Below are 24,618 nucleotides of genomic sequence, written 5' to 3' on the forward strand. Positions count from 1 at the left end.
CAAGGGCTTTTTGATGGGAGCATGGGTATTAAATATTTTCCTTCTATACTTATCTCTATGAAAATAGGCTATTCTTCTTTTTAAAGAATATTTCTAAATAATGGCAGTATTCCTAAAATCTGGCAAGTATTTCAAGTACTTGCCACTTCTCACCCCTCTATGCCAAAGGCCAAAATTTATCAATATGTACTTGCCTGGGTAAAATTCATCTCAGATTGTATGCGTATTTCCTTGCAGTTTCATTTATAGTATGGTCTGACCCACAAACAGTAATCTGATGGCCTGTCTACTAAATAAAAATTCAGCATTCTATTTTTAATAATTGATATGCCACCACTTTGTATTGTCTCAATAAATACCTGGTCACCAATGCTTTTGTGTTTTGCCTGTTTCTTTGAGGTTTGCTCTAGAATCTCTTGCTTCCAAATACAGCTGCTCTAGCATTCTCTGCCTTCAGGAGATGAGTACTTTCAGAAATAGAAGTCTATCCAAAAAAAAAAAATCATCCACTTTGAGGTATATTCTTTTAGCAAGTCACTCAAGTTAGCTGTAGATGACTAAGCTTTTGATGTTAAACTAATCCTGTCCATTCCGTAAAAGCTGTTAACCATTCCAGCCACCATGCAAGATATTAAAGACCCACGTGACACACGAGGAATAAGAATTCAGTCACAGCTAGTCAAGGAGCTGGGCAATTTAATCTTATTCCAGTCTTATGAGCATTCCCAATTCAAACATTTACAACAAAACTAGACTGACAGGATACAAAACAGGTTCCTCAAGAAATAAAAAGATAATAAAAGGTAAACTTAAATGGAGTTAAACTATAGTGTGGTCTGAGTCCTGTAGACAACGTGCTGTTAGGCACCCAGCCACTCCACTCTGAACTACAGTGGATGTCAGAGATAAGTTTCTAAAAGTCACCCCACATGAAAAGGAAAGGAAAGCTCTGACATAAAGCTGTTGTGTGTAGCCAGACTCAACACATTCCATTTTTCTCAATTTTACTATACCAAGTTTGTCAGTTTCCAAGACAGGGCAGGGCCAGCACCTGACATACTAATATTAAAGAAACTGTAAGTTCTTGCCCAGGTTAAACCAGGAAGTTCATGGACTGGTTATAAATTGCTAACATTAGTCCAACACTTTTATCTCAAGTAATAAAATCCTAATTACGTGAATAATTCTAAGAGAAATTCATAACATATTAGCTAAAGACTTAGACTTCAGTTGTCTGAACTGTACTTTCTCTTAACATCTCAAACTGTAAATTACTTAAAAAACCAAAAAACCAAAAAACGCTAGAAGTGGCACGCCTGGACCTCAGGCATCCCAAGTCTTCCAGGCACTTATTTAATGATTTTTGAACACTATCTGAACCCAGTGAGTACATGCATCTCTGGTGCATAGGTCTGAGAATATACATTTGCAACACCCCACCAGACATACTGATACACATTCAGTGAGAACAACCTGACTCTTGCAAATCAACTGAATTATATAAACATACCTGATTATTCAATCTTTCTGCATATGGCTTTCTTACCGTCAGATTGTTTTCAGTTAAAAACAGTTCCTCATTGATCCAGCATGAAAAGTGGGCTATTTATTTTCTTTCCATAACGTTTCCCCATGTTCCACAAACAGCACTTCACTTTCATCTGTGTATGGAGTTTGGAACCCAAGGCTGCTATTACAGCCACAAGGAGTGGGTCTGCAGCCTGCACCAAGCTGATGAAGAGATACGTTGGCTGGGCTTCAGTAGGGAAAGATATGTGGTTGGAACTGCGACCAGGAGTGTATTCTATAGCTGCCATGTGCAGCCTGAGAGTTAAAGCAATAGAGGTGAAAAAACAAGTCCCAAGTCCCAAACAACTCTAGCCCTAGAGATCTCAGTTCTGGGGGGGGGGGATAGGAGACTTAATTTTTATAACTCGCCCTGTTTGGTTTTTGGTTACTAGCTTTAAAAAAAAAAATGAAATATTTCTGGTACATTTTTAATGAAAAATCTTTCCCAGAATAGAAAGCTTAATATCCTCATCCATATGGGTCTAAAACAATGACTAAGAAGGAAGGAACATGCAATTTAGTTAAACATTAACACCCCACACATTTCCAAATTACTCCGTTAGTATTCACCATCATCTTCTGCCTTCCAAACAGGTTCATGTCAAACATTTATTATTTAATAAGTTGAGAATTATAAATAGAAAATTCCTACTCCAAGCTAGCACGTGATGATGGCCTAAGACATTTCAGTAACAGAAATCATTTCCCTGGAAACACAGAAAAGCTCAAACATTTTAAAGTACTGATTTTAGAGTCTAAGTACAAGTTCAGTAAAATAAAAGTCACCATAAAATTATATGTTCAAATTGAAGAATAAAGTTATCAAATGCTCTCCCCCAAGAGCTCTTTTATGGGCCATAACAAAGAAATCTACTTCTTAAAAAACAAAAAAAAATCCATAAAACAATCCAAAAGAAATCGCACAAAAGGACCACTGAAGTTTTTGTGGGCCACTTGGGGTATGTATCTCCAAAAATTCAGTCAATAAACACTGTCTAGTCACCGATGAAGGAAGATACAAGTACAAACAGAAATTGTTGTTTCCATTTATTTTCTACTTTAAAAAGGTATGTCAATTTATATGCAAAGTAGGCATGATTCCTAGCACCAGACAAAAATGCAGCGAGCGTACCTTCAGACATTTCCCTTTCACTTAGGAGCTGTCCAAATCACTTAAATGTATTCTTTGGAATTTCTCTAACTGACCACTGTTAACTTCTATAAAAAGATTCCCTTCCACTAACACTTTTACCTTCACTATAATTTAACACTAGAGCAAAAAGTATTTCATAATTTTTTATTGATGGCATTTATCCCATGGTTTAACATGTTAATTATACTGTAATAAACATGGCTTTAATATTAAACTTTTCCTTATTATCCAAAGTCACCACAGTCCATTTCAGTAAATATAAAAATATATGCTTAATACTTTGTACAATACTGGTTTTTGGTCCAAACAAAAACTGGATCAGAAAAGCCAATAAACTCACTTTAAGAATCCCCAATTTTTTTTTTTAAAGATTTCCAAATGGATTTAGGCAACTTTGAATAATGGGATTTACATAATAAAATCTGAGACAAGACTAAACAAACAAAAAAATTTCTAACACAAAATTAAAATTTCAAATTCACAGATTTATGTTATGCCAAAAAAGTACAGAAACAAGATTGTATTTACACAAGTTTCATAATAAAATAATGAAAAAGGCAAGACAGGTGATAGTCAGAAGAATGACAATATAGAAATAGCATATAATTATTAAATGGAGAACGAACTAGATCTAACAAGTCCTTAGCATGGACCACTCTTTAATCAGGCTTCCTCTATCAGAAAATTTTAGTGCACGATACACCCAACTCACTCACTTCACACATACACCAGCACAAACTCAGCATAGAAATCATTCATTTCAACATTCTCTAGTCTATACAGAATTCCTCAGATATAATTACAATTGCAATGCGTTCCATAAACGCATATCAACGCGCACGGTGGTGCAGACGAAGAGGTTCTATACAAAGCCATTCTCCGAGCAGACTCGATGCCTGGGTTCTGCCAGCCTATGCCAAATCAGTGAATAATTTGCTGGATCATAAAATAATTTTGCTGAAGAATCAATCACCAGTCTAGCTATTATTTTTTTAAAAAGGGGGGTAGGAGAGGTGAAGTTGGGCTTCTATAAAGAAAAAAGGAGGAAAATTCCCAAATTAAAGAAGTCCTTAGGCAGATCTGACTTCAGATAACCCAGTATTATAGTACAATCCAGTATCTGAAAGCAGTGCACCAGCTGTTAACAGTGTGTGTAACACACCATGACCTTTATTTCTTGCGTCTAACAGCAGTCTTTATCTTTCGACCAGAAACCGAAGTTCCAGAAGAAGAGAACATGTTTTTCCCATTTGACCTGCGAAAAACAAAAACTCTGTAACGTGACATGATGCTCACATAAAATCTCACAATCATAACACTGTGTGACTGGTGATGGGGGGTGGGGAGACAGTGTTACAGGAAGCACACTGTTACACCGCATACCTACACCTATATACACACACACACACACACACACACCCCCATGCTCTTTTGCTTGATAGTAATATGGTAAATTGGTGGAGAACATACTTGATTTTACCTCAATTATACTGCACCTGGAGAAGGCAATGGCACCCCACTCCAATACTCTTGCCTGGAAAATCCCATGGACGCAGGAGCCTGGTGGGCTCTAGTCCATGGGGTCGCTAAGAGTTGGACACGACTGAGCGACTTCACTTTCACCTTTCACTTTCATGCATTAGAGAAGGAAATGGCAATCCACTCCAGTGCTCTTGCCTGGAGAATCCCTGGGACGGGGGAGCCTGGTGGGCTGCCGTCTGTGGGGTCGCACAGAGTCGGACACGACGGAAGCGACTTAGCAGCAGCATACTGCACCTTGGTGATTCTAAACACATACACACGCACATATCTCAACAGAAAGTTCTCTTACCCCACAGTAAACGCTGCTGAAGCCTGGCTAAACTGAAAGCCGCCTGAGCCAGAGGGCTGGGCTGAGGCCGCGGGTGTGCTGGGACTCGCACCAAATGTGAACACTCCTGACGGATTGTTGTTGGTGAAGTTGAAATTTGTCGCAGTGCTGCTGCCAAACTGGAAAACGGAACCTGAAATCGTTGAAGCAGAAAAACCTCATTAAGGTAAAAATGATGGTTTTCTAGTAATGACTCTTGACTTTTACATAGAAAAACATGTGAAGGGTTAAGTTCTCCTATGGTCACTTAAAAAAAATTAAGTAATTTCTCTATAGACAAAATATATATCTGACACCCTCCAACAAGTGACCCAACTCACCCGTGACCAAGGGGAAAAAGGACTGAGTGGACTTCTGACTGAGATTGTACAACCAACATATTGAGCACTACCTTTTTCAAAACTTATGTTAAAATCGCAGTAAGGGGAATTTACAAAGGTAGGGAGAGAAAGAGACAACAGAACAAAATTTAGAAGCTGGAAGCACAACGGGAGCCAAATACTAAACTGGTAGCAAGAGAAAGCACAGAAGGCATTCCATTTACACTAACCATCTCCACAAGGTTTAGGTTCCAGGTACTTCTGGAAGTGAGAACGAAGTCTGCTTCCTAAACAGTTACTCTACCATCCTGCCTGTTTTTTTTTTTTTTTTCCCAGTAACTGTTTAAGAAGCAGATACCCAGATCAATCCCTCCCCAACAAACAGGATGAGGACTCTCCTCCTCTACCTAGCAGAAGTACAGACTTCTAGTCTCTGGAGAGGCCTCTGGACCGGCGGGGCCCATCACACACAGAGGCAAGGATACCTACTGAAAATAGAAGGACTAGGAGCAGGCTGAGTATAACGAATGCTGAGAACTGCAGCCTTCCGCCCTGACTCAGCTCCCGAAACACAGAGGCTTCAAGAACCTTCTCTTGGGAATGTGACAGCCCAAAAGGAGAAACCTAAAGATACTAACATTCAGCTCTTGGCAAGAGGACAAGCCAGTTAGAGAAACCTACAATGATATTAAAATTAAACCCTTTGCCCAATGGGCAAACAACCTGAACAGACATTTCTCCACAAACAACACATGGGCATATATAATAAGGATGCTCGACCTCAGCAATCATCAGGGGGAATGCAGATCAAATCCACTAGGAGATATCATCTCTCAGAACAGCTATCGATAAGAAATAGCAAGTGCTGGCAAGGATGCGGAGAAAAGTGAACCCTTGTGAACCGCTGGTGGAAAGGTAGATTGCCATAGCCACTAAGGAAAACAGTATGGAAGCTTCTCAAAAAGTTAAAGAGAAAACTACCATATGATCTAGCAATCCCATTCTAGGTATTTACCCAAAAGACTTGAAACCAGGATCTCAAAAAGATATCTGGACTCATTCACTGCAGCATTATTCACAATAACCTAAGTAGAAACAACCCAAACATCCCCAGACAGACGCACAGATAAAGGAAATGACGTGTCCACATAAAATGGAATATTAATCTTGCAATTTGAAAAAAACATGGACACATCTGGAGGACATTAAGTGAAATAATGCATGAGTTCACTTCTGTGAGGAATCTGAAATAACCAAATTCACACAAGTTGAAAGAACAGGGGCTGCAGGGAGAGGTGGGGGTGGGGAAAAACGAAGAGGCGCTGTTCAGAGCAGGTGTAAAGTGTCAGTTATGCAAGATGCTCAGATTCTAGAACTCTGTCATACAACACTGTGCCTACATTACCAATACCTGTGCCTTTGCTGATGAGTAGACACAACTCATGTTAAACATTCTTACTACAATTTAAAATAAACAAAACCCAAACACTATGAGTAAGAGGCAAGAAGCACCAGATATCTGACGAAAGTATTTCGTAAGAAACACTAAGACTGAAGCAATAATAAAAAAAGCAATTTGGAGAAAACAAAGCAAAAGCTATCAAACGGAAAAACAAAACAAAAACTCACTGTTAATATCCTCAAGGGATCAATAGATAACACATATAAAACAAAAGCGGAAGGATATAAAAAAGAACATCGACAGAACAATTTCCACTAAGAAAATAAGCAATAATACATGCAGAAGTAAAATCTCAGCAGGTGTGTTTCAAGATAAAATTGAGAAAATCTTCCCAGGAAATACAACAAAAAGTGGGAGACAAAGGGAAAAAAATGGAAGGTAAAAAAGAATGAGGTGCAAAATCTCCAAAGAAATAATTCAAGAAAATTCCCATGAAAGCAGCTTATAATAAATAGGACACACGGCCTTCCTAACATCATCAAGGATAACATGGATCCAGACCAGGAACATCCTCATAAGCAGAGCACTGGAGGCAAAAAAGTACTCTAATGATGCTCCAGAAGGAAAAACAGACCAAAAGCAAAAGTAAAGAGACTGCAAGAGCAACTAACTCTGGGAGCTAGAACATCCGCAATGGGAAAATGCCCTCAAAATCATAAAAAAAAAAAGTAATTTCCATTCTAAATATATATTGAAACAAAATCTTACCCAACATGGGGGCAGAATAAAGATCTTTCCAGAAATATAAGGTCTCAAACTTTTCTTCCCTGTGTCCTTAAGATATCATGGGAAGATGTATTCTCCCAAAACAAGGGCATAAGGAGGAAAAAGATATGACACTCAGGAAACAGATTCCTTTAAGAGGAAGCTAGAGGGAATCTCCATTAGAATGGTCATTAGAATGGTGACTTGGCATCACCTTGACACCAAAATCAGACAAAGATATCACAGGAAAAGAGAATTACAAGCCAGTATCAATGATGAACATCAATGCAAAAATCCTCAACGAAGTATTAGCAAACTGAATCCAACAATACATTAAAAGAAGTATATACCATGATACCCAGAGATGCAATAATTGTTCAATATCCACAAATCAATGTGATATACATCAAAAGACTGAAGAATAAAACAATATGATCATCTTAATAGAAAATATTTTTGACAAAATTCAACATCCATTTATGTTAAAAACTCTCCAGAAAGTGGGCATAGATGGAACATACCTTGACAAAATAAAGGCCATTTTGACAAGCCCATTGTGAACATATTTAACAGGAAGTATTTCCTCTAAGATCAAGAACAGGACAAGGATGCCCCCTCTCACCACTTTTATTCAACATAGTTTGGGAAGTCAACCAGAGAAGAAAAGGAAATAAAAGGAATCCAAATTATAAAGGAAGAAGTGAAACTATCACTTTGCAGATGACATACTATACAGAGAAAACCCTAAAGACACCACCAGAAAACTACTAGAGCTCATCAATGAATTAAATAAAGTTGCAGAATCAAAATTAACATACAGAAATCTGCTGCATTTCTATACACTAACAATGAACTATCAGAAAGAGAAATTAAGGAAAGAACCCCATTCATCATCACATTAAAAAGAGTAAAATACCTAAGAATAAACCTATCTAAGGAGGTAAAACATCTGTACTCACAAAACTGGAAGATACTGATGAAAGAAATTGCAGGCAACACAGAGGGAAAGACAGACTAAGTTTGTGGACTGAAAAAACTAATATTGTTAAAAGGGCCATACTACACACAGCAATCTATAGATTCAATGCAATCCCTATCAAAATACCCATACCCTTAACATTATTCACAGAACTAATATTTTTAAGATTTTTTTTAATATGGACCATTTTTAAAGTTTCTATCAAATTTGTTACAATATTGCTGCTTCTTTTTTTTTTCTTAATGCTTTGTTTTTTGGCTCCAAGGCACATGGGATTTAAGCTCCCCAACCAGGGATCGAACCCACACCTGCTGCACTGGAAAGTGAGGTCTTAACCACTGGACTGCCAGGGAAGTCCCTAGTAATTTTTAAATTTGTATGGAAACACAAAAGACCCACATAGCCAAAACCACCTTGAGAAAAGAACAGAGCTGGAGGAGTCACACGTCCTGGGTTCAGACCACACTAGAAAGCTATAGTAATCAAAACAGTACAGTATAGGCACAAAGAGTAAAGACACACAGACCAAAGGAACACAGCAGAGAGCCCAGAAACAAACCCACACACTAATGGTCATTAGTATATGACAAATGAGGCAAGAATATATAATGGAGAAAAGAGTGTCACTCCAATAAGTGGTGCTGGGAAAACTAGATAGCCACACGTAAAAGGATGAAATCAGAATGTCTCCTCACACCATATACAAAAACATAAAGACCTAACCATAAAACTCCTTGAAGAAAACAAAGGCAGAAAACTCTGATATAAATTGTAGCGATATTTTTTTGGATCAGTCTCCTAAAGCAAAAACAAACAAATGGAACCTAATTAGACTTCAGAACTTTTGCACAGCAAAGAAGACTATCAAAATGGGAGAAAGTATTTGCTAATGGTATGATAAATAAGGGGTTAATATCCAAAACACATGAACAGCTCACCTAACTCAACATCTATATAACAAACAACCCAATAAAAACTGAGCAGACTTGAATAAACATTTTTTTTTCTGAAGAAGGTACCCAGGTGGTCAACAGGAACACGAAAAGATGCTGAACATCAGAGGAATGCAAATTAAAACCACAATGAGATATCACCTTTCACCTGTAAGAACAGCTATCATCGAAAAGAACACAAATAACAAAAGTTGGCATAGATGTAGAGAAGAGAGCACCCTCATACACTGTCAGTGGGAATGTAAATTGGTGCAGCCACTAATTATTGCAACAGTAAGGCAGTTTCTCAAAAAACTAAAAATAGAGCTAGCATATGACCCAGCAATTTCACTCCCAAGTACGTATCTGAAAAAAAAACCCAAAACATCAATCCCAAACAATACACGCATCCCAATCAATGTTTATAGCAAGATTAAGGAAACAACTAAAGTGTCCATCAACAAATGAATGAATAAAGAAGATGCAGTGTGTATGCTTTGGAGAAGGACGTGGCAAACCGCTCCAGTGCTCTTGCCTGGAGAATCCCAGGGATGGAGGAGCCTGGCGGGCTGCACAGGCTATGGGGTCGCACAGAGTCTGACACGACTGACTCGACTTAGCAGCGGCAGCAGTGTGTGTGCTTTTGCGTGGCCTGGTAGTATCCCAGCATACACACAAAAAGAATGAAATTTTGCTATTTACAACAACACGTAGGGGCTTGAAAGGAGTATGCAAAGTGAACTAAGTTAGAGAAAGACAAATACTGTATGAAATCATTTATCTGAGGAATCCAAACAATGTAACAAGCTATTGAATATAACAAAAAGGCAACACACTCATAGACACACAGGAAGAACTTCTGGTTGTTAGTGGTGAGCAGAAAGGGGGAAGAGGCAAGACAGGGGAGAAGTTAAGGGGTACAAACTATTCTGTATAATGTAAGCTACAAGGATATATTATACAACATGGGGAACGTGGCCAATATTTTACAGTAACTATAAATAGAGTATAACCTTTAAAAATTGTGGATCACTATGTCGTACACTTAAATAATACTGGTCATCAACGAGATCAATACAAAAGCAAAAATAAAAGCCAATAAAAAAACTTAAAAAAATTATGTGGTAAAATTTCAGATACTGAGAAATAGCCAAAGTACTTGAAAAAACAAAGTAGTTATATACAAATGGGAGAAGCAAATATTAACCATGAGAAGAAATCACTAAGGCTAGGAAAAACAAAATGTTGTCTGGGAAAGAAAATCACAGTATATCATACAATGTTTGCATATTTAGCATAGTGATCTAACCACACAGTATCGCTCTATTAGGACTGAAGGCATTCCTAGCTGTGTGAAAGAGAGCTAACGTCTTCAATTTTGTATTGAGGGGTTGGGAATCATTAAATTCTGATTAAAATGATTATCATGTGTCACAGAACAGAAGAAATTTTGCTACATGTACTAGCTAACAAAACACTAACATTCAAAATACATTAAGAATTTCTACAAATCAATAAGCAAAGCAAAACAACCAATTAGTATTAGGGCCCCAAAAAATTACAGAAAGAATTCACAAAAAATGAAATCAAGTAGCATCCAAATATAAGGATCTTCATTTAATGCTGGAACGATGTGAACTGGCACAATCCATCAGAAAGAGTGCGTATAATCTTGCGATGTACTAAGATGCACGCAGAGCTGCATGTCCTGACAGCTAAGAACAACTCAAACTTTGATCAACAGGATACGGATGGTCCAGTGGTTAAGAATCCACCTGCCAATGCAGGGGACACGATCCCTGGTCCGGGAAGATACCATGCGCCATGGAGCAACTAAGCCCGCACTCCAGAGCCTGTGCTCCACAGCGCGAGAAGCGACTGCAGTGAGGAGGCCGAGCCCTGCAGAGGAGCCTCTGTTCACTGCAACTAGAGAAAGCCTGAGCGAGGCACCGAACACGCAGCACAGCCAAACATAAATAAATACATACATACGTAATAAACCAATCATTTATTTAAAACCTGCACCTACCTTGTTAAAAAACAAAACAGAGTGCTTAACTGTGTTGGGAAGAGAGTTGGGAATGCTGTTTATAGGTAAATCTAAACAAACACGTCTCTATTCTGCCAAGTACAAGAGATCGAAGAAAAGAGATGTGCATGGTTTCAAAACTCAAAGAAAAAAAACTGTACTGAAGACATACAAAACTCAAGTAGGGATACAAACTACACCATTACTGCATACTTACTGGAATTAGGAGCTGTTCCAGAGCCAAATGCAGACTGACTAGGCTGCTGCCCAAACACAGGAGGCTGTCCACTGCTTGACACTGTCCCAAAAGTAGGTGGTGCAGGCTGAGAACCAGCAGAAAATAATGCCCCTGAAGATGGTATAGATCCAAAACCTGGGGGGTTAGGCTGGCTGGCACCTTGACTTTGTCCAAATGTTGGGGTCTGGTTAGCACCAAACGCTGGACTGGCAGATGGTGCTGAAGCTCCAGTGCCAAACACAAAGGAGGATCCTAGAGACCCAGAGACACACTTAAATCACCACGGATGGTTAAATAGAGGATAATCCTCAATTGTCTGTAAACTGAAATGCACATATCAAGATTGTTTGCAGACTCTTACCTTGCTGAACAGACCTTATCAGGACAAGTTTTGAATTACTGATGAAGAAAATACAATGCTTGCTACCATTATTTAGTAAAACCATACAGAATCCAAAAAAACTGCATTTAACAAGATTCCTATCTTGCAGCCAAAAATGTTCAGGTCTTTAAATATCTAAGAAGACAACTGATCTCCTATCAGAAAGGCAACATAGTGCAGATACTGACTATTCTGTGATCATGTACCACTGCATAAAGAGGACTAACGTCTAATAAAATAATCTTCAGTGTCTGGTTATTTACAACATTAAAAAACACTTGAACAAACTAAAGACACTCTTAATGAGATGAGAAAATTGCTTCCAAGAGTTCCTTTCAGTTCAGTTGCTCAGTCGTGTCCAACTCTTTGTGACCCCATGAACTGCAGCACACCAGGCCTCCCTGTCCATCACCAACTCCTGGAGTTCACGCAAACTCATGTACATCGAGTCGGTGATGCCATCCAGCCATCTCATCCTCTGTCGTCTCCTTCTCCTCCTGCCCCCAATCCCTCCCGGTATCAGGGTCTTTTCCAATGAGTCAACTCTTCGCATGAGGTGGCCAAAGTATTGGAATTTCAGCTTCAGAATCAGTCCTTCCAGTGAACACCCAGGACTGATCTCCTTTAGGATGGACTGGTTGGACCTTCTTGCAGTACAAGGGACTCTCAAGAGTCTTCTCCAGCGCCACAGTTCCAAAGCATCAATTCTTTGGTGCTCAGCTTTCGTCACAGGCCAACTCTCACATCCATACATGAACACTGGAAAACCCATAGCCTTGACTAGACAGACGTTTGTTGGCAAAGTAATATCTCTGCTTTTGAATATGCTATCTAGGTTGGTCATAACTTTCCTTCCAAGGAGTAAGCGTCTTTTAATTTCATGGCTACAGTCACCATCCGCAGTGATTTTGGAGCCCAAAAAAATAAAGTCTGACACTGTTTCCACTGCTTCCCCATCTACTTCCCATGAAGTGATGGGACCGGATGCCATGATCTTCATTTTCTGAATGTTGAGCTTTAAGCCAACTTTTTCACTCTCCACTTTCACTTTCATCAAGAGGCTTTTTAGTTCCTCTTCACTTTCTGCCATAAAGGTGGTGTCATCTGCATATCTGAGGTTATTGATATTTCTCCCAGCAATCTTGATTCCAGCTTGTGCTTCTTCTAGCCCAGCGTTTCTCATGATGTACTCTGCATGTAAGTTAAATAAGCAGGGTGACAATATACAGCCTTGATGTACTCCTTTTCCTATATGGAACCAGTCTGTTGCTCCATGTCCAGTTCTAACTGTTGCTTCCTGACCTGCATACAGGTTTCTCAATAGGCAGGTCAGGTGGTCTGGTGTTTCCATCTCTTTCAGAATTTTCCAGTTTCTTGTGATCCACACAATCAAAGGCTTTGGCATCGTCAATAAAGCAGAAATAGATGTTTTCTGGAACTCTCTTGTTTTTTTGATGATCCAGTGGATGTTGGCAATTTGATCTCTGCTTCCTCTGCCTTTTCTAAAACCAACTTGAACATCTGGAAGTTCATGGTTCACGTATTGCTGAAGGCTGGCTTGGAGAATTTTGAGCATTACTTTACTAGCGTGTGAGATGAGTGCAACTGTGCAGTAGTTTGAGCATTCTTTGGCATTGGAATGAAAACTGACCTTTTCCAGTCCTCTGGCCACTGCTGAGTTTTCCAAATTTGCTGGCGTATTGAGTGCAGCACTTTCACAGCATCATCTTTCAGGATTTGAAATACCTGAACTGGAATTCCATCACCTCCTCTAGCTTTGTTTGTAGTGATGCTTTCTAAGGCCCACTTGACTTCACATTCCAGGATGTCTGGCTCTAGGTGAGCGATCACACCATCGTGATCACTGGGTCGTGAAGCTCTTTTTTGTAGTTCTCCTGTGTATTCTTGCCACCTCTTCTTAATATCTTCTGCTTCTGTTAAATCCATACCATTTCTGTCCTTTATCGAGCACATCTTTGCATGGAATGTTCCCTTGGTATCTCTAATTTTCTTGAAGAGATCTCTAGTCTTTCCCATTCTGTCGTTTTCCTCTATTTCTTTGCATTGATCGCTGAGGAAGGCTTTCTTATGTCTCCTTGCTATTCTTTGGAACTCTGCATTCAGATGCTTATATCTTTTCTTTTCTCCTTTGCTTTTCGCTTCTCTTCTCTTCACAGCTATTTTTAAGACCTCCTCAGACAGGCATTTGCTTTTTTGCATTTCTTTTCCACGAAGTGAAGTCGCTCAGTTGTGTCTGACTCTTTGCGACCCCATGGACTGTAGCCCACCAGGCTCCTCCGTCCATGGGATTTTCCAGTCAAGAATACTGGAGTGGGTTGCCATTTCCTTCTGCAGGGGATCTTCCCGACCCAGGAATCGAACCCAGGTCTCCCACATTGCAGGCAGACGCTTTAACCTCTGAGCCACCAGGGAATCCGCTCTTTTCCATGGGGATGGTCTTGATCCCTGTCTCCTGTACAATGTCACAAACCTCCGTCCATAGTTCATCAGGCACTCTATCAGATCTAGTCCCTTATATCTATTTCTCACTTCCACTGTATACTCATAAGGGATTTGACTTAGGTCATACCTGAATGGTCTAGTGGTTTTCCCCATTTTCTTCAATTTAAGTCTGAATTTGGCAATAAGGAGTTCATGATCTGAGCCACAGTCACTCCCAGTCTTGTTTTTGCTGACTGTATGGAGCTTCTCCATCTCTGGCTGCAGAGAATATAATCAATCTGATTTCAGTGTTGACCATCTGGCGATGTCCATGTGTAGACTCTTCTCTTGTGTTGTTGGAAGAGAGTATTTGCTACGACCAGTGCATTTTCTTGGCAAAACTCTATTAGTCTTTGCCCTGCTTCATTCTGTACTCCAAGGCCAAATCTGCCTGTTACTCCAAGTGTTTCTTGACTTCCTACTTTTGCATTCCAGTCTCCTAGAATGAAAAGAACATCTTTTTGGGGTGTTAGTTCTAAAAGGTCTTGTAGATTTTCATAGAACCGTTCAACTTCAGCTTCTTCAGCGTTACTGGTTGGAGCATAGGCTTGGATCACCATTATATTGAATGGTTTGCCTTGGAAACGAACAAAGATCATTCTGTTGTTTTTGAGACTGCATCCAAGTACTGCATTTTGGACTCTTCTGTTGACCATGATGGCTACTCCATTTCTTCTAAGGGATTCCTGCCCACAGTAGTAGATATAATGGTCATCTGAGTTAAATTCACCCATTCCAGTCCATTTGTTTGCTGATTCCTAGAATGTTGATGTTCACTCTTGCCATCTCCTGTGTGACCACTTCCAATTTGCCTTGATTCATGGACCTGACATTCCAGGTTCCTATGCAATATTGCTCTTTACAGCATCGGATCTTGCTTCTGTCACCAGTCATATCCACAACTGGGTATTGTTTTTGCTCTGGCTCCATCCCTTCATTCTTTCTGGAGTTATTTCTCCACTGATCTCCAGTAGCATATTTGGGCATCTACCAACCCGGGGAGTTCCCCTTTCAGTATCCTATCATTTTGCCTTTTCATACTGTTCATGGGGCTCTCAAGGCAAGAATACTGAAGTGTTTTGCCATTCCCTTCTCCAGTGGACCACATTCTGTCAGACCTCTCCATCATGACCCACCCATCCTGGGTGGCCCCCAAGGCATGGCTTAAGTTTCACTGAGTTAGACAAGGCTGTGGTCCGGAATTATATTAAACTCAAAATGTACTTCATTCCACAGTGAGTAATTACAACATCCCAGCTAGAGACGACCTAAATGCAGCCATGCCTTCTTGTGATATTATATGCTAAGAGATCATCTACTTATAATGAAAGCCAATTCAACTACAACATGTTTTTGTCTTTAAACATACCTGCAGAGCTAGATGTGGTTGTAGCTCCAAAGTTGAAGCCAGAGCTTGCAGTATTATTACTGCTGGCTCCTGTGCCAAAGACAAATGGGGCGACAGCTGTACCCGTGCTTGATGTGGTTGCTGGTTTGCTCTCTTGAGAAAACAGCAAAGACTGAGATGTAATAGATTCGGCAGCGTTTCCAAAGGCAGAGCTGCTCACGGGATTGCTGGCCTGTCCAAACACAAAGGCAGCCACAGGTGCGCTGGAGGACGAGGTGGAACTACCAAATATGCCACCACCAGCTGAAGTGGCTGGTGCACTTGAATTAGAGGAACTGCTGTTCAAGAAACTAAAAACTGGCTTGGCCGCACCTTGATCTGTAAGATGGAAATTAAGAAACAAAATTCCTTAAGAACAATAACAGAAGGCATTTTTTTCCTACCCCAAAATCTTAGCATCCATTAGCAAATAGAATCATTACTGCTTCTGCTGCTGCTGCTGCTAAGTCGCTTCAGTCGTGTCCGACTCTGCGACCCCATAGACGGCAGCCCACCAGGCTCCCCCGTCCCTGGGATTCTCCAGGCAAGAACACTGGAGTGGGTTGCTGTTTCCTTCTCCAATGCGTTAAAGTGAAGTCGCTCAGTCATCTCAGACTCTTAGCGACCCCATGGACTGCAGCCCACCAGGCTCCTGCGTCCATGGGATTTTCCAGCCAAGAGTACTAGAGCGGGGTGCCATTGCCTTCTCTGAGAATCATTAAGATTTTAATATGTGAGTTCATCGAATGGAAATTTGTTAAATTTTGATATAGTCAAACACATAAAACTATTCATATATATATACATAATATTTATGTGTATTTGCAAAATATACATTTATTTTTAAATACTCCTTAAATCCATATCTCACTGGACCACTCTCTGAATTTGCTGTCCAGACTAGTACACCCTAGCCTGCTCACTAAGTTGTAACTCTACAACATACTAAACTGCCAAACCTCTACAGCTACCATTGCTGGACTGTTTCAAATACTGCAGCCTTATAGCATCGCTGGATATTAGTAGGGCAAACCTGACGGTATGTCAGCCTTTCTCTCCACAATTCAAGTTTTCCCTTCCATATGAATTTTTAGAATTATTTTCACATGTTAAGTTCACAAAAATTCCTCTAAGAACTGAAATTCTATTGGGGCTGAGGTAGAGGAAAGGATATTCACTCAGGAACAAGTATAAAATACCTCATTTATGTTCTCTTATTTATCATGTTGCAGGTTCTGCTGATATTATAAAACACAAATTGGAACTGTTAGAAAATATAAATGGGATATGCTACCAAACTATTCACTTTTGGAGGAAAGCTATTGATTCTTTATATGGTGACCCTGAATCCAGCTACCTTTAGTAGACGACTTTTTTAAAAAACTTGTTCCAATAATCTCTCAATTCCAACACTATCTACTAGACAGGGCTGGTCACACTGCAGTATGGGCACCAGTATAACTGACAATAAATCTAACAGGTCACTTTCAAGTTGCTTAATAGGATGTTGAAAATGTATGTTTCAGTGGAAATAGTATAGTGATACTAGGATTAAATTTGATTAGACCCTCTCATTTTTATTCCTTCTAAATAATAATGGATAATTTAGTTTTTGCTTTCTTTGAAGGGTGTTTAAGTAAAATTTTATAGATAAAAACTGCTCGTACCTAGGTGCTGAATTCCATACAAATATTTTCAGGTTAATTTTCCATTTTCTTGTGTTTCCAATTTATTATTCAAAAGTGTTCATAGGTATTCAACTTTTGATTCTTTGCTTGTCTGAAAAACATCTGTATGCTGCTCTTACAGTCTGAAAGTATTTGACTGGTTAACAGAATTCTCAACTCAAGACCATTTTTTCATTTTGAGGTCACTGCTCTACTGTTTTTGGCATTCCGTGTTACAAATGAGAAGTCTGATGCTAATCTGATATTCTACTTGTGGCAAACTCTTTTCTCTGAAAGCATTCAGGATTTTGGCCCCGGTGTCCTAAAATTTCACTGGTCCTTCGCAGTGAACACGTCGTTTTTAAGACCAGTGTCTTTCTCTACATGTGGGGAATTTTCTCCTGTTGCTTCTTTGATATTTCCTTCATACTGTCCTCATCTTCTACGCACTCCTATTCCAATGGAACTTGTGGATATGGCTTAGATCAATCTGTTCTTTTACATTGTGTTCTGGGAAATTCTAGTTCACTAATCCGATTATCAGCTGTTTTTTTTTTCCCTTCCTGCTACTCAGTCCACGCAGTGATTTTATTTCACCAACTATGTTTTTGGTTTTCTTACTTTTAAAAATGCTATTTCATTTTTTTCTTTGCAATTTTAGTTTTCATATCCACCTCTTGTCTGTCAGAGATTTATTGTATTTGTTGTCTATGTTCCTTGAATGCCAGCTGAAGACTGGCTATTGCTATTTGTATATGAAGGCCTGTACATAAAGATTTTATTAGAAAGTTATTTCCTGAGCTTAAGGAAAAAAATGAATAGTGTGTGTCAATTCTGATTTTAAAAGCTCAAACAGAAGGGAAAAAGTCACAGACAAATATGCAAATATTGTGGGCTTTCCATCAGAGCTACATCTCTCAAAATCAGACATGCAGATAATTTCGTCAGAATCACGGAGGGTGGAGGGGGGTTGGCGGGGGTGGCACAGAGCAGCTAAATCGGAAAGTCCTCTACTCCTTCCCAGAGTTCTGTGACTGGGACTTTCTCAACTATGTCCAGTGTAAACCACCCCTTGACTCGCTGCATTTGTCGACACCTTGTGAAAAAAAAAAAAGGTTTAATGCTTACCAGCTGCAGTACTGGTTTGAGCGCCAAAAGCAAAAGCGGGCTTTGCTGGCTGCTCGGATTCCTTTTCAGATGGTTTCACCATGCTGAAACTGAAGGTTGACTTGGAAGAGCCCTCGTCTTTGGTTTGCTCTGAATTCCCAAAGGAAAACACCGGTGGGCACTTTGGCTCTTCATTGTCAGCTTTCTTCCCAAACACGAGAGATGTAGAAGTGACAGGCTCTTGCTGTTTCTCTTCTGTCCTTCCCAAAACAAATAATGAGGCTGATGGCAGAGGGGCAGGGTCCACGCTGCCAAAAGCGAACCCTCCTTTGGTAGCAGGTGTTTCTTCCTTTTTTGCTTCTGAAGTCTGACACGTGAAAGGAGCCACAGACACACTCTTGGTGTCTGTGGTTCCAAAACTGAAGCCACTCTTGCTCTCAGAGGTCACCGCGGTGTCAGCAGCAGCAGCGGGGGTAGGGTTAATGACACCTGAACCAAAGCTAAAGCCTGTGGATGAAGATTTAGGCAGTTCTTCTTTCTTTTCTTGCTGCCCGAGACTAGACACCCCAAACTGAAATGGAGCTAAAGGAGCTGGATTGCTTAAACCAGAAGAAAGTCCAAACTTAAAGTTATTGTCATTTTTACTGTCTTTTTTGACTTCTTCAGGTTTAGAATCAGATGAAACTCCAAATTTAAAATCTCCTATGGGTTTAGAAAATTTGAAGCCTTCACTCAAGGGGTTTGCAGACCCCGAATCTGATGACACGCCAATTTTGAAGCCTCCTTGATCTCCAAATTTAAAGTTCCCAGTGTTGGCTAACGTCTGAGAGGGCCCAGAAGAGGGTGATGGAATGCCAAACTTGAAGGATGAGGTTGCTGCGTTCGAAGATGAGGAAGATGTGCCGAAGCCTTCAAAAACATAAAGACACCACACAGACACTGGATTAATATCACTAAATACCATTCAGTCAAACAAAATGTCAACCTTGACAAGCAGGAGGAGACAGGAACAGCTCAGACCAGGCCTACTTCAAAGAGCATTAGTTTAACAATGACAGTGAACATGAACCAAGCTGGCCCTCCTTCAGCGTAAGTACATCTCAAGCCTCACAGGCACATCTCATCCATCATCTTGAGCCTCACAGGCACATTTCATCCATCAGACTGACAGAGATCAGACAAGTTTGATAAATCAGTGCTGGTGATGAGACTAGGAGTAACGGACAGTCTTGATATGGCATGTGGATGCATAAATCAACACAAAGTTGGTGGGAGGCAACTTGTCAACAACCCAGCAAGTCTATAGCTGAGTCTATTTGAATGACAAACTCACGGTATGTAAAATGCCATACGCCACCCAGGCAGCTGAAATGAAGAACTAAGACACGTCCGAGCGCATCTGTGGTAATGACAAGGGTGCAGAAAGGTGATGGTGCCTACAACCTTTCCCAACAAGGCAGAGAGAAGTAAAAATACAGAGAAGTACATTTGCTTGTGATGTGCATAAACAAACGTTGAAAGAGATACAATAAACCAACCACAGATGACTACTGCCGTTGGCAGGGCAGGAAGGATGGAAAATGAGCCAATGAGGACAAGAGACAGACCTTTCACTGTGAGTCCTGTCGTTAACTTGCTTCTTAAATCTTGTGAGTAAATGTGTTATTTACTTAAGAATTCAAGTATTTAGCATGAAAGAACCAGAATTGTATGAGTGGAAGCAGTATTTTAAAAAATACAAATACTATAATGACAAGATCAAAGTCTTGGTTTCAGAATGCCTTTCTGCAGCAGAATAAACTAGAAATTAAGCACCTGACTGACTGGCTCCACAGAGATAATGAACGGTACCAGGATACTTAAGCACTGTTCCCACTTACCCACATGTAACTTAACAAGTGACAGCCAAGCACTTGTAAAAAGCATTTGTCTTCAGATTTCCTTTCCTTTAATGGTTACCCACCCAACTTTCTTTCCCTAAGAAACTTACTTGAAAAATTACATCAGCATCTCAAGAGCAAATGGCTACTATCCACATGGGCTTGAAAATGCCTTATGTGACATCAGACAGAAAGCGAAAAAATAAAGAGGTCAAAGACAATATTAACTAATCATCACCTCTGCCTCAAAGGAGTTCAAAGGCACTTCTGCCTCAGAAAGAAGGTTTAAGGTATGGTGATTACTACCAGTGGGGAAAATGAGAAAGAGACCGTGAGGCAACAGTTACAGAATGAGTTCTAGCGACCTCCTAAAATCCAAGTGCAGTGTTCTTCAAACCAGCTGTAACCCTTAGTCATGTCATTACTTCAGTGGGCTGCAACAAGCATTTTCCTTCTCAAAGGAAAACTAGTAAAATACCAAATGTATATCCTCACTCCTGACCACCAAATAACTCAACTACATGGTAATTCAGAGATAGATTATGAGCTGAAAGTCCAGGACAACACCTCATTTTACAAGAATTTTCAAGAAAGAATGGTTTTAAAAACAAAGCTGTGCAAACATTTTACTTTATAAGGAGGCACTTTACCAACACCTCACCTGTAAACTCGGGCTTTGTGTGTGCCTTTACAGTTTCACACGCTATACATATGGTAGAATCTGCTTTATTCTTCACTAGACACACTTCACAGTTCCAGCTTCCCTCAGGTTTCTTGAACTTGTCCAATCCTAGGCAGCCTCCAGATGACAGGGAGACTGGGGGGGCCGTGCCGCTGCTTGAAACAGGTACTGAACTTCCTAAAAAACAAAGCAAAAATACAATAATTCTAATTTACATTATGTCATGATCTCCATGACACCACGTAAGTCCAAATGAACGATTTTTATCAGTGTTTCCTATTAAGATAAGAAAATGCCAGAAATATAAACATCACGTTTTTAAAAACGGTCCAGACATCTCAGATTTCTTTTAGTCTTATAAATGAGCAACTCACACTCACCTTGCTCACTGATGAGTGCCCTCTTAACCCCAAGGTTGAATAGCCATGTTTTTTTTTTTTTAAACTGATGCTCACAGATCAGAGCATAAAAGACTAAATTTTCCTTAATAATGTTTGCCAAATTTTGTTAAGCATCACAGATTATAAAACATAAGTTATAAATCGTAGGGAAGAGCCTAACACATAAAATACAGTCATGGCCATATTAATTTCAAGATTCCAAAGCACAGATCTCTGACTCTGAAATGACCATTTCTGCACAGAAGTGTTCTACTATCCACTTTGCAACTCAAGTAGACATGACCTACTATGTTCAAGGCATTTCTGTTAAAACGTAGCCATTTAATAAACATTGATTAAGCACTGTAATGTTCTTAGGTTCTGGGAATATCAAGATGACTAAAGGTGCTTCTGGTCTAAAAAGGGGAAAGTAAAACAAACGTAAATGCATAGTACCATCGCCAAGATGGAATGATAAACGATCTAAATAAGCGCACAGAGAAGACACTACTACGAGACAGGAGGATTCGGAGAGGTCCTATTTACACTTTTAAGCAGACGTAGTGATTTCGTGGGGAGAGGCAGCAGCATAGGAGGGACGGCTCAGTAAGGCGCAGCTGCGTGAAGAAATGCAGGGTTGCGAGTAAAGCCATTCGCTCTGGAAGCCCCACTTCTCTCAATGTCCTCCGGCTGTTGTCACTTCTCCCAGTTACCTGCTCTGTGGTTTATCGGTATGTTTTCTTCCACTTTGCCAATAAAATCCTACCATCTTTGGTCCACTGCCCTCTCACAAGGTCTCATCTACCCTGATGATTTTAATCACCAACAAAATCTTTCCCATTAGCACCCAAGACCCATACTTCCGGGCGTCAGTGCCGTACTACCTCTTCGATGGGAGTTCCACTACGCACCTGGCTGGCCTGGTGAGAAGACAACTCCTCCCTGATGTATCTCTGCAATCTGTTTCATTCTCTTCCTCGGACCCTTCTGCTGCTCTTCTAGGGGACAGCCTTATTGAGACTTCTGGTTTGGTTCCCTTGAAACCCATCCTTGCAAGAAGCAACCAGTATTACGTGGTTCTTGTTTGGTTCTTGTCTTTCCTCTCAATTAACTGTTTCGAAGTTCTGTTCTTGCTACTCTCTTAAGCTAAGCAGAGTTCAGTTTTAGGCTATCCTCTCTGTTTACTCCACTCACTCACCTTACATCACCTCTTCTCTCATCATGTATTTGAAAATTATGAGTGAATGATTCCCAAATCTGTGTCTCCAGTCCAGAGTGTCTATAATCAGTTTTATATCTTAAAAAGTCTTCTCACACATACCTGTCAACTTCAGCAGCTTGAACTTAATGTATCTTCAACTCAATACATTATTCTATCCCCCTCCATTTGATTTCATTAGTAGATATCACCACTATCTCTATCTATATTATTAACTTCCTAATCTGTGCTCTGGTCTCCAAATTTTGTTGCCTTCAAATCCATCCTCCAAAAAGCCACCAGATGATTGAACAAAAGTACAAGTTTGACCCATCAACTCAATTAATTTTGCTCTCAGACATCCATCAACAGCTTTTTTTGTTAAAGGGACAATGAGGATGACAGATGGGAAGAGAAAGATATTTCAGAATAAAGACTCTGAAATCTTATTCCTGTAGAGATGTCTAGCAGGAATCAAGAAATACAGCACACCCCTTGTGTTAGGATAGGGTTCTAGGCTATGAAAAGCTTTTCACTGTAGACACAAAACCACGCATCCATCAATAATGCAATAAGAATAGGAAGTATAATTCCCAGGACACTCATAACATGTTTTATTTAGTATCTATGTTACCATGTATCTGTACCAAAGAATAGCATTACAAAAACATCAAAGAGTCAAATGAATTAATTCCAAATGAATTAAAGATCAGTGTAAATCTTCAGTAACTCTTTCAAAATTGAACAGAGAAACAGGAAAAATTCAACTCTAGCTCCATTTTTCTGTCTGCCCAATAGTACTTTTTCATTAACGATTTAATAATTTCTGATCATTGCAGGGTCTCTGGCAGATAGCACATACAGGTACAGGTATCATCATTAGTGCTCAGCCACACTCTTCTGATAACGCAATACTGTCTACTGCTTAATGAAACTAGCTATGGAAATGATCGCTAGCCATCCTCACTTCCTCTTTGAGAAAAAGAGACAGAGTAGTATTTTATTCTGTGTAAAGGTCTGAGAAAGAGTGCTCCGTTCTAAGACCTTTGCACCTGTATCAGCCAACTTTGAAAATGATCACGAAGAGCCAGAAGTTTCTAATAAAAGTGCACACAAAGAAGAGGTCAAAGCAAATGCTGGACTGATTAACACACAACCTAGCTTAAGAGAACATGCAGTGCCAGTTCCAGGCAAGTCATTTTTATCTCAAGACAGTTTGGAAAATTATGACATAGGAGGAAATGCTTGTCCTGAAACATCTAAAATACTGAGGTTTGTTCTTCGCTGTTTTACAGAGAATAGAATTAAAATGTTCTATTAAAGTAATGAACAAAATTATTCCAAACAGCCATAAACGTACCTGGTTTCTCAGACATACAGGACACACACTTATTGTCTTCTGCATTATTAGAAACACAGCACACTGGACACTCCCAAGATCCCACGGGCCTTTTGAATTTATCTGCAAATCCTAAGGCACCAGTGGTCACAGTGCAGCTGGAGGAGGAAGCAGCCACAGTTACAGCACTTTCTGAAGCCACTGGCAACGTAAGGACTCGCTTAACACCAGTTCCCGGTTTCGGTGTTTCACAAGCTACACATTTTATCGCTTCAGGTTTATTCTGCACTAAACAGGTATCACAATCCCAAGTTCCTACTGCTGGTTTAAATTTGTCTCCAAAGCCTGTCGTCCCTGGTGTGGAAACAGTCAGTTTGCCGCTTTTACTTGGTGTCCCAGTTGCAGTCTGTTTAGCAGAATCTTTTGGTAGCAATTTTGTTGCTTGGCAGGCTACGCATTTGTTGTCTGTGACTTTGTTCTGGAGTAGACAAGTATCACACTGCCACGACGACCCAGCTTTTAAACCTTCCCCAAACCCAGTTCCACTAGAAGAAAAGCTGCTTATTGCTGGTCTTGTGTGAACTACCGGGCTTGTGGTGGCAGGTTGAGCAGCAAGAGAATCTGCCTTCGGTGATGCGAAACCTACAACCGGGGGGAAGAGGGGGGTGGGAGGGGAAAAATTAGTTAATGTTTTGATTACAATGTCTCCCTGTTTACTGTTAATAATTATTAATAACATTAATTAATATTGGGCTGGACAAAAAGTTCATTTGGGTTTTTTCCGTAAGATCTTACAGAAAAACCCAAAACAAACTTTTCAGCCAACCCAATAATGTG

At 40.0% G+C, this 24,618-nt stretch overlaps 1 protein-coding gene across 2 annotated transcripts in view; it reads right to left on the reverse strand.

Annotated features, from left to right (window-relative positions):
• Positions 1-2,624: 2,624 nt before the first annotated feature.
• Positions 2,625-24,618, reverse strand: part of NUP153 (nucleoporin 153) — a 66,707-nt gene continuing 44,713 nt past the window's right edge. The window contains exons 16-22 of one of the 2 annotated variants that reach the window (XM_052647867.1): positions 23,803-24,423; positions 20,844-21,041; positions 18,324-19,211; positions 15,511-15,867; positions 11,237-11,509; positions 4,554-4,725; positions 2,625-3,977 (exon numbers count right to left, since the gene is read on the reverse strand). In XM_052647867.1, coding sequence (XP_052503827.1) covers positions 3,893-3,977; positions 4,554-4,725; positions 11,237-11,509; positions 15,511-15,867; positions 18,324-19,211; positions 20,844-21,041; positions 23,803-24,423 — 2,594 coding nt within the window. In that variant the 3' untranslated portion in view covers positions 2,625-3,892. The remainder of the gene's footprint in view (positions 3,978-4,553; positions 4,726-11,236; positions 11,510-15,510; positions 15,868-18,323; positions 19,212-20,843; positions 21,042-23,802; positions 24,424-24,618) is intronic. The other variant, XM_052647868.1, reaches the window with a different exon arrangement.

Source organism: Budorcas taxicolor, chromosome 11, assembly GCF_023091745.1.
Source record: "Budorcas taxicolor isolate Tak-1 chromosome 11, Takin1.1, whole genome shotgun sequence".
Lineage (NCBI taxonomy): Eukaryota > Metazoa > Chordata > Mammalia > Artiodactyla > Bovidae > Budorcas > Budorcas taxicolor.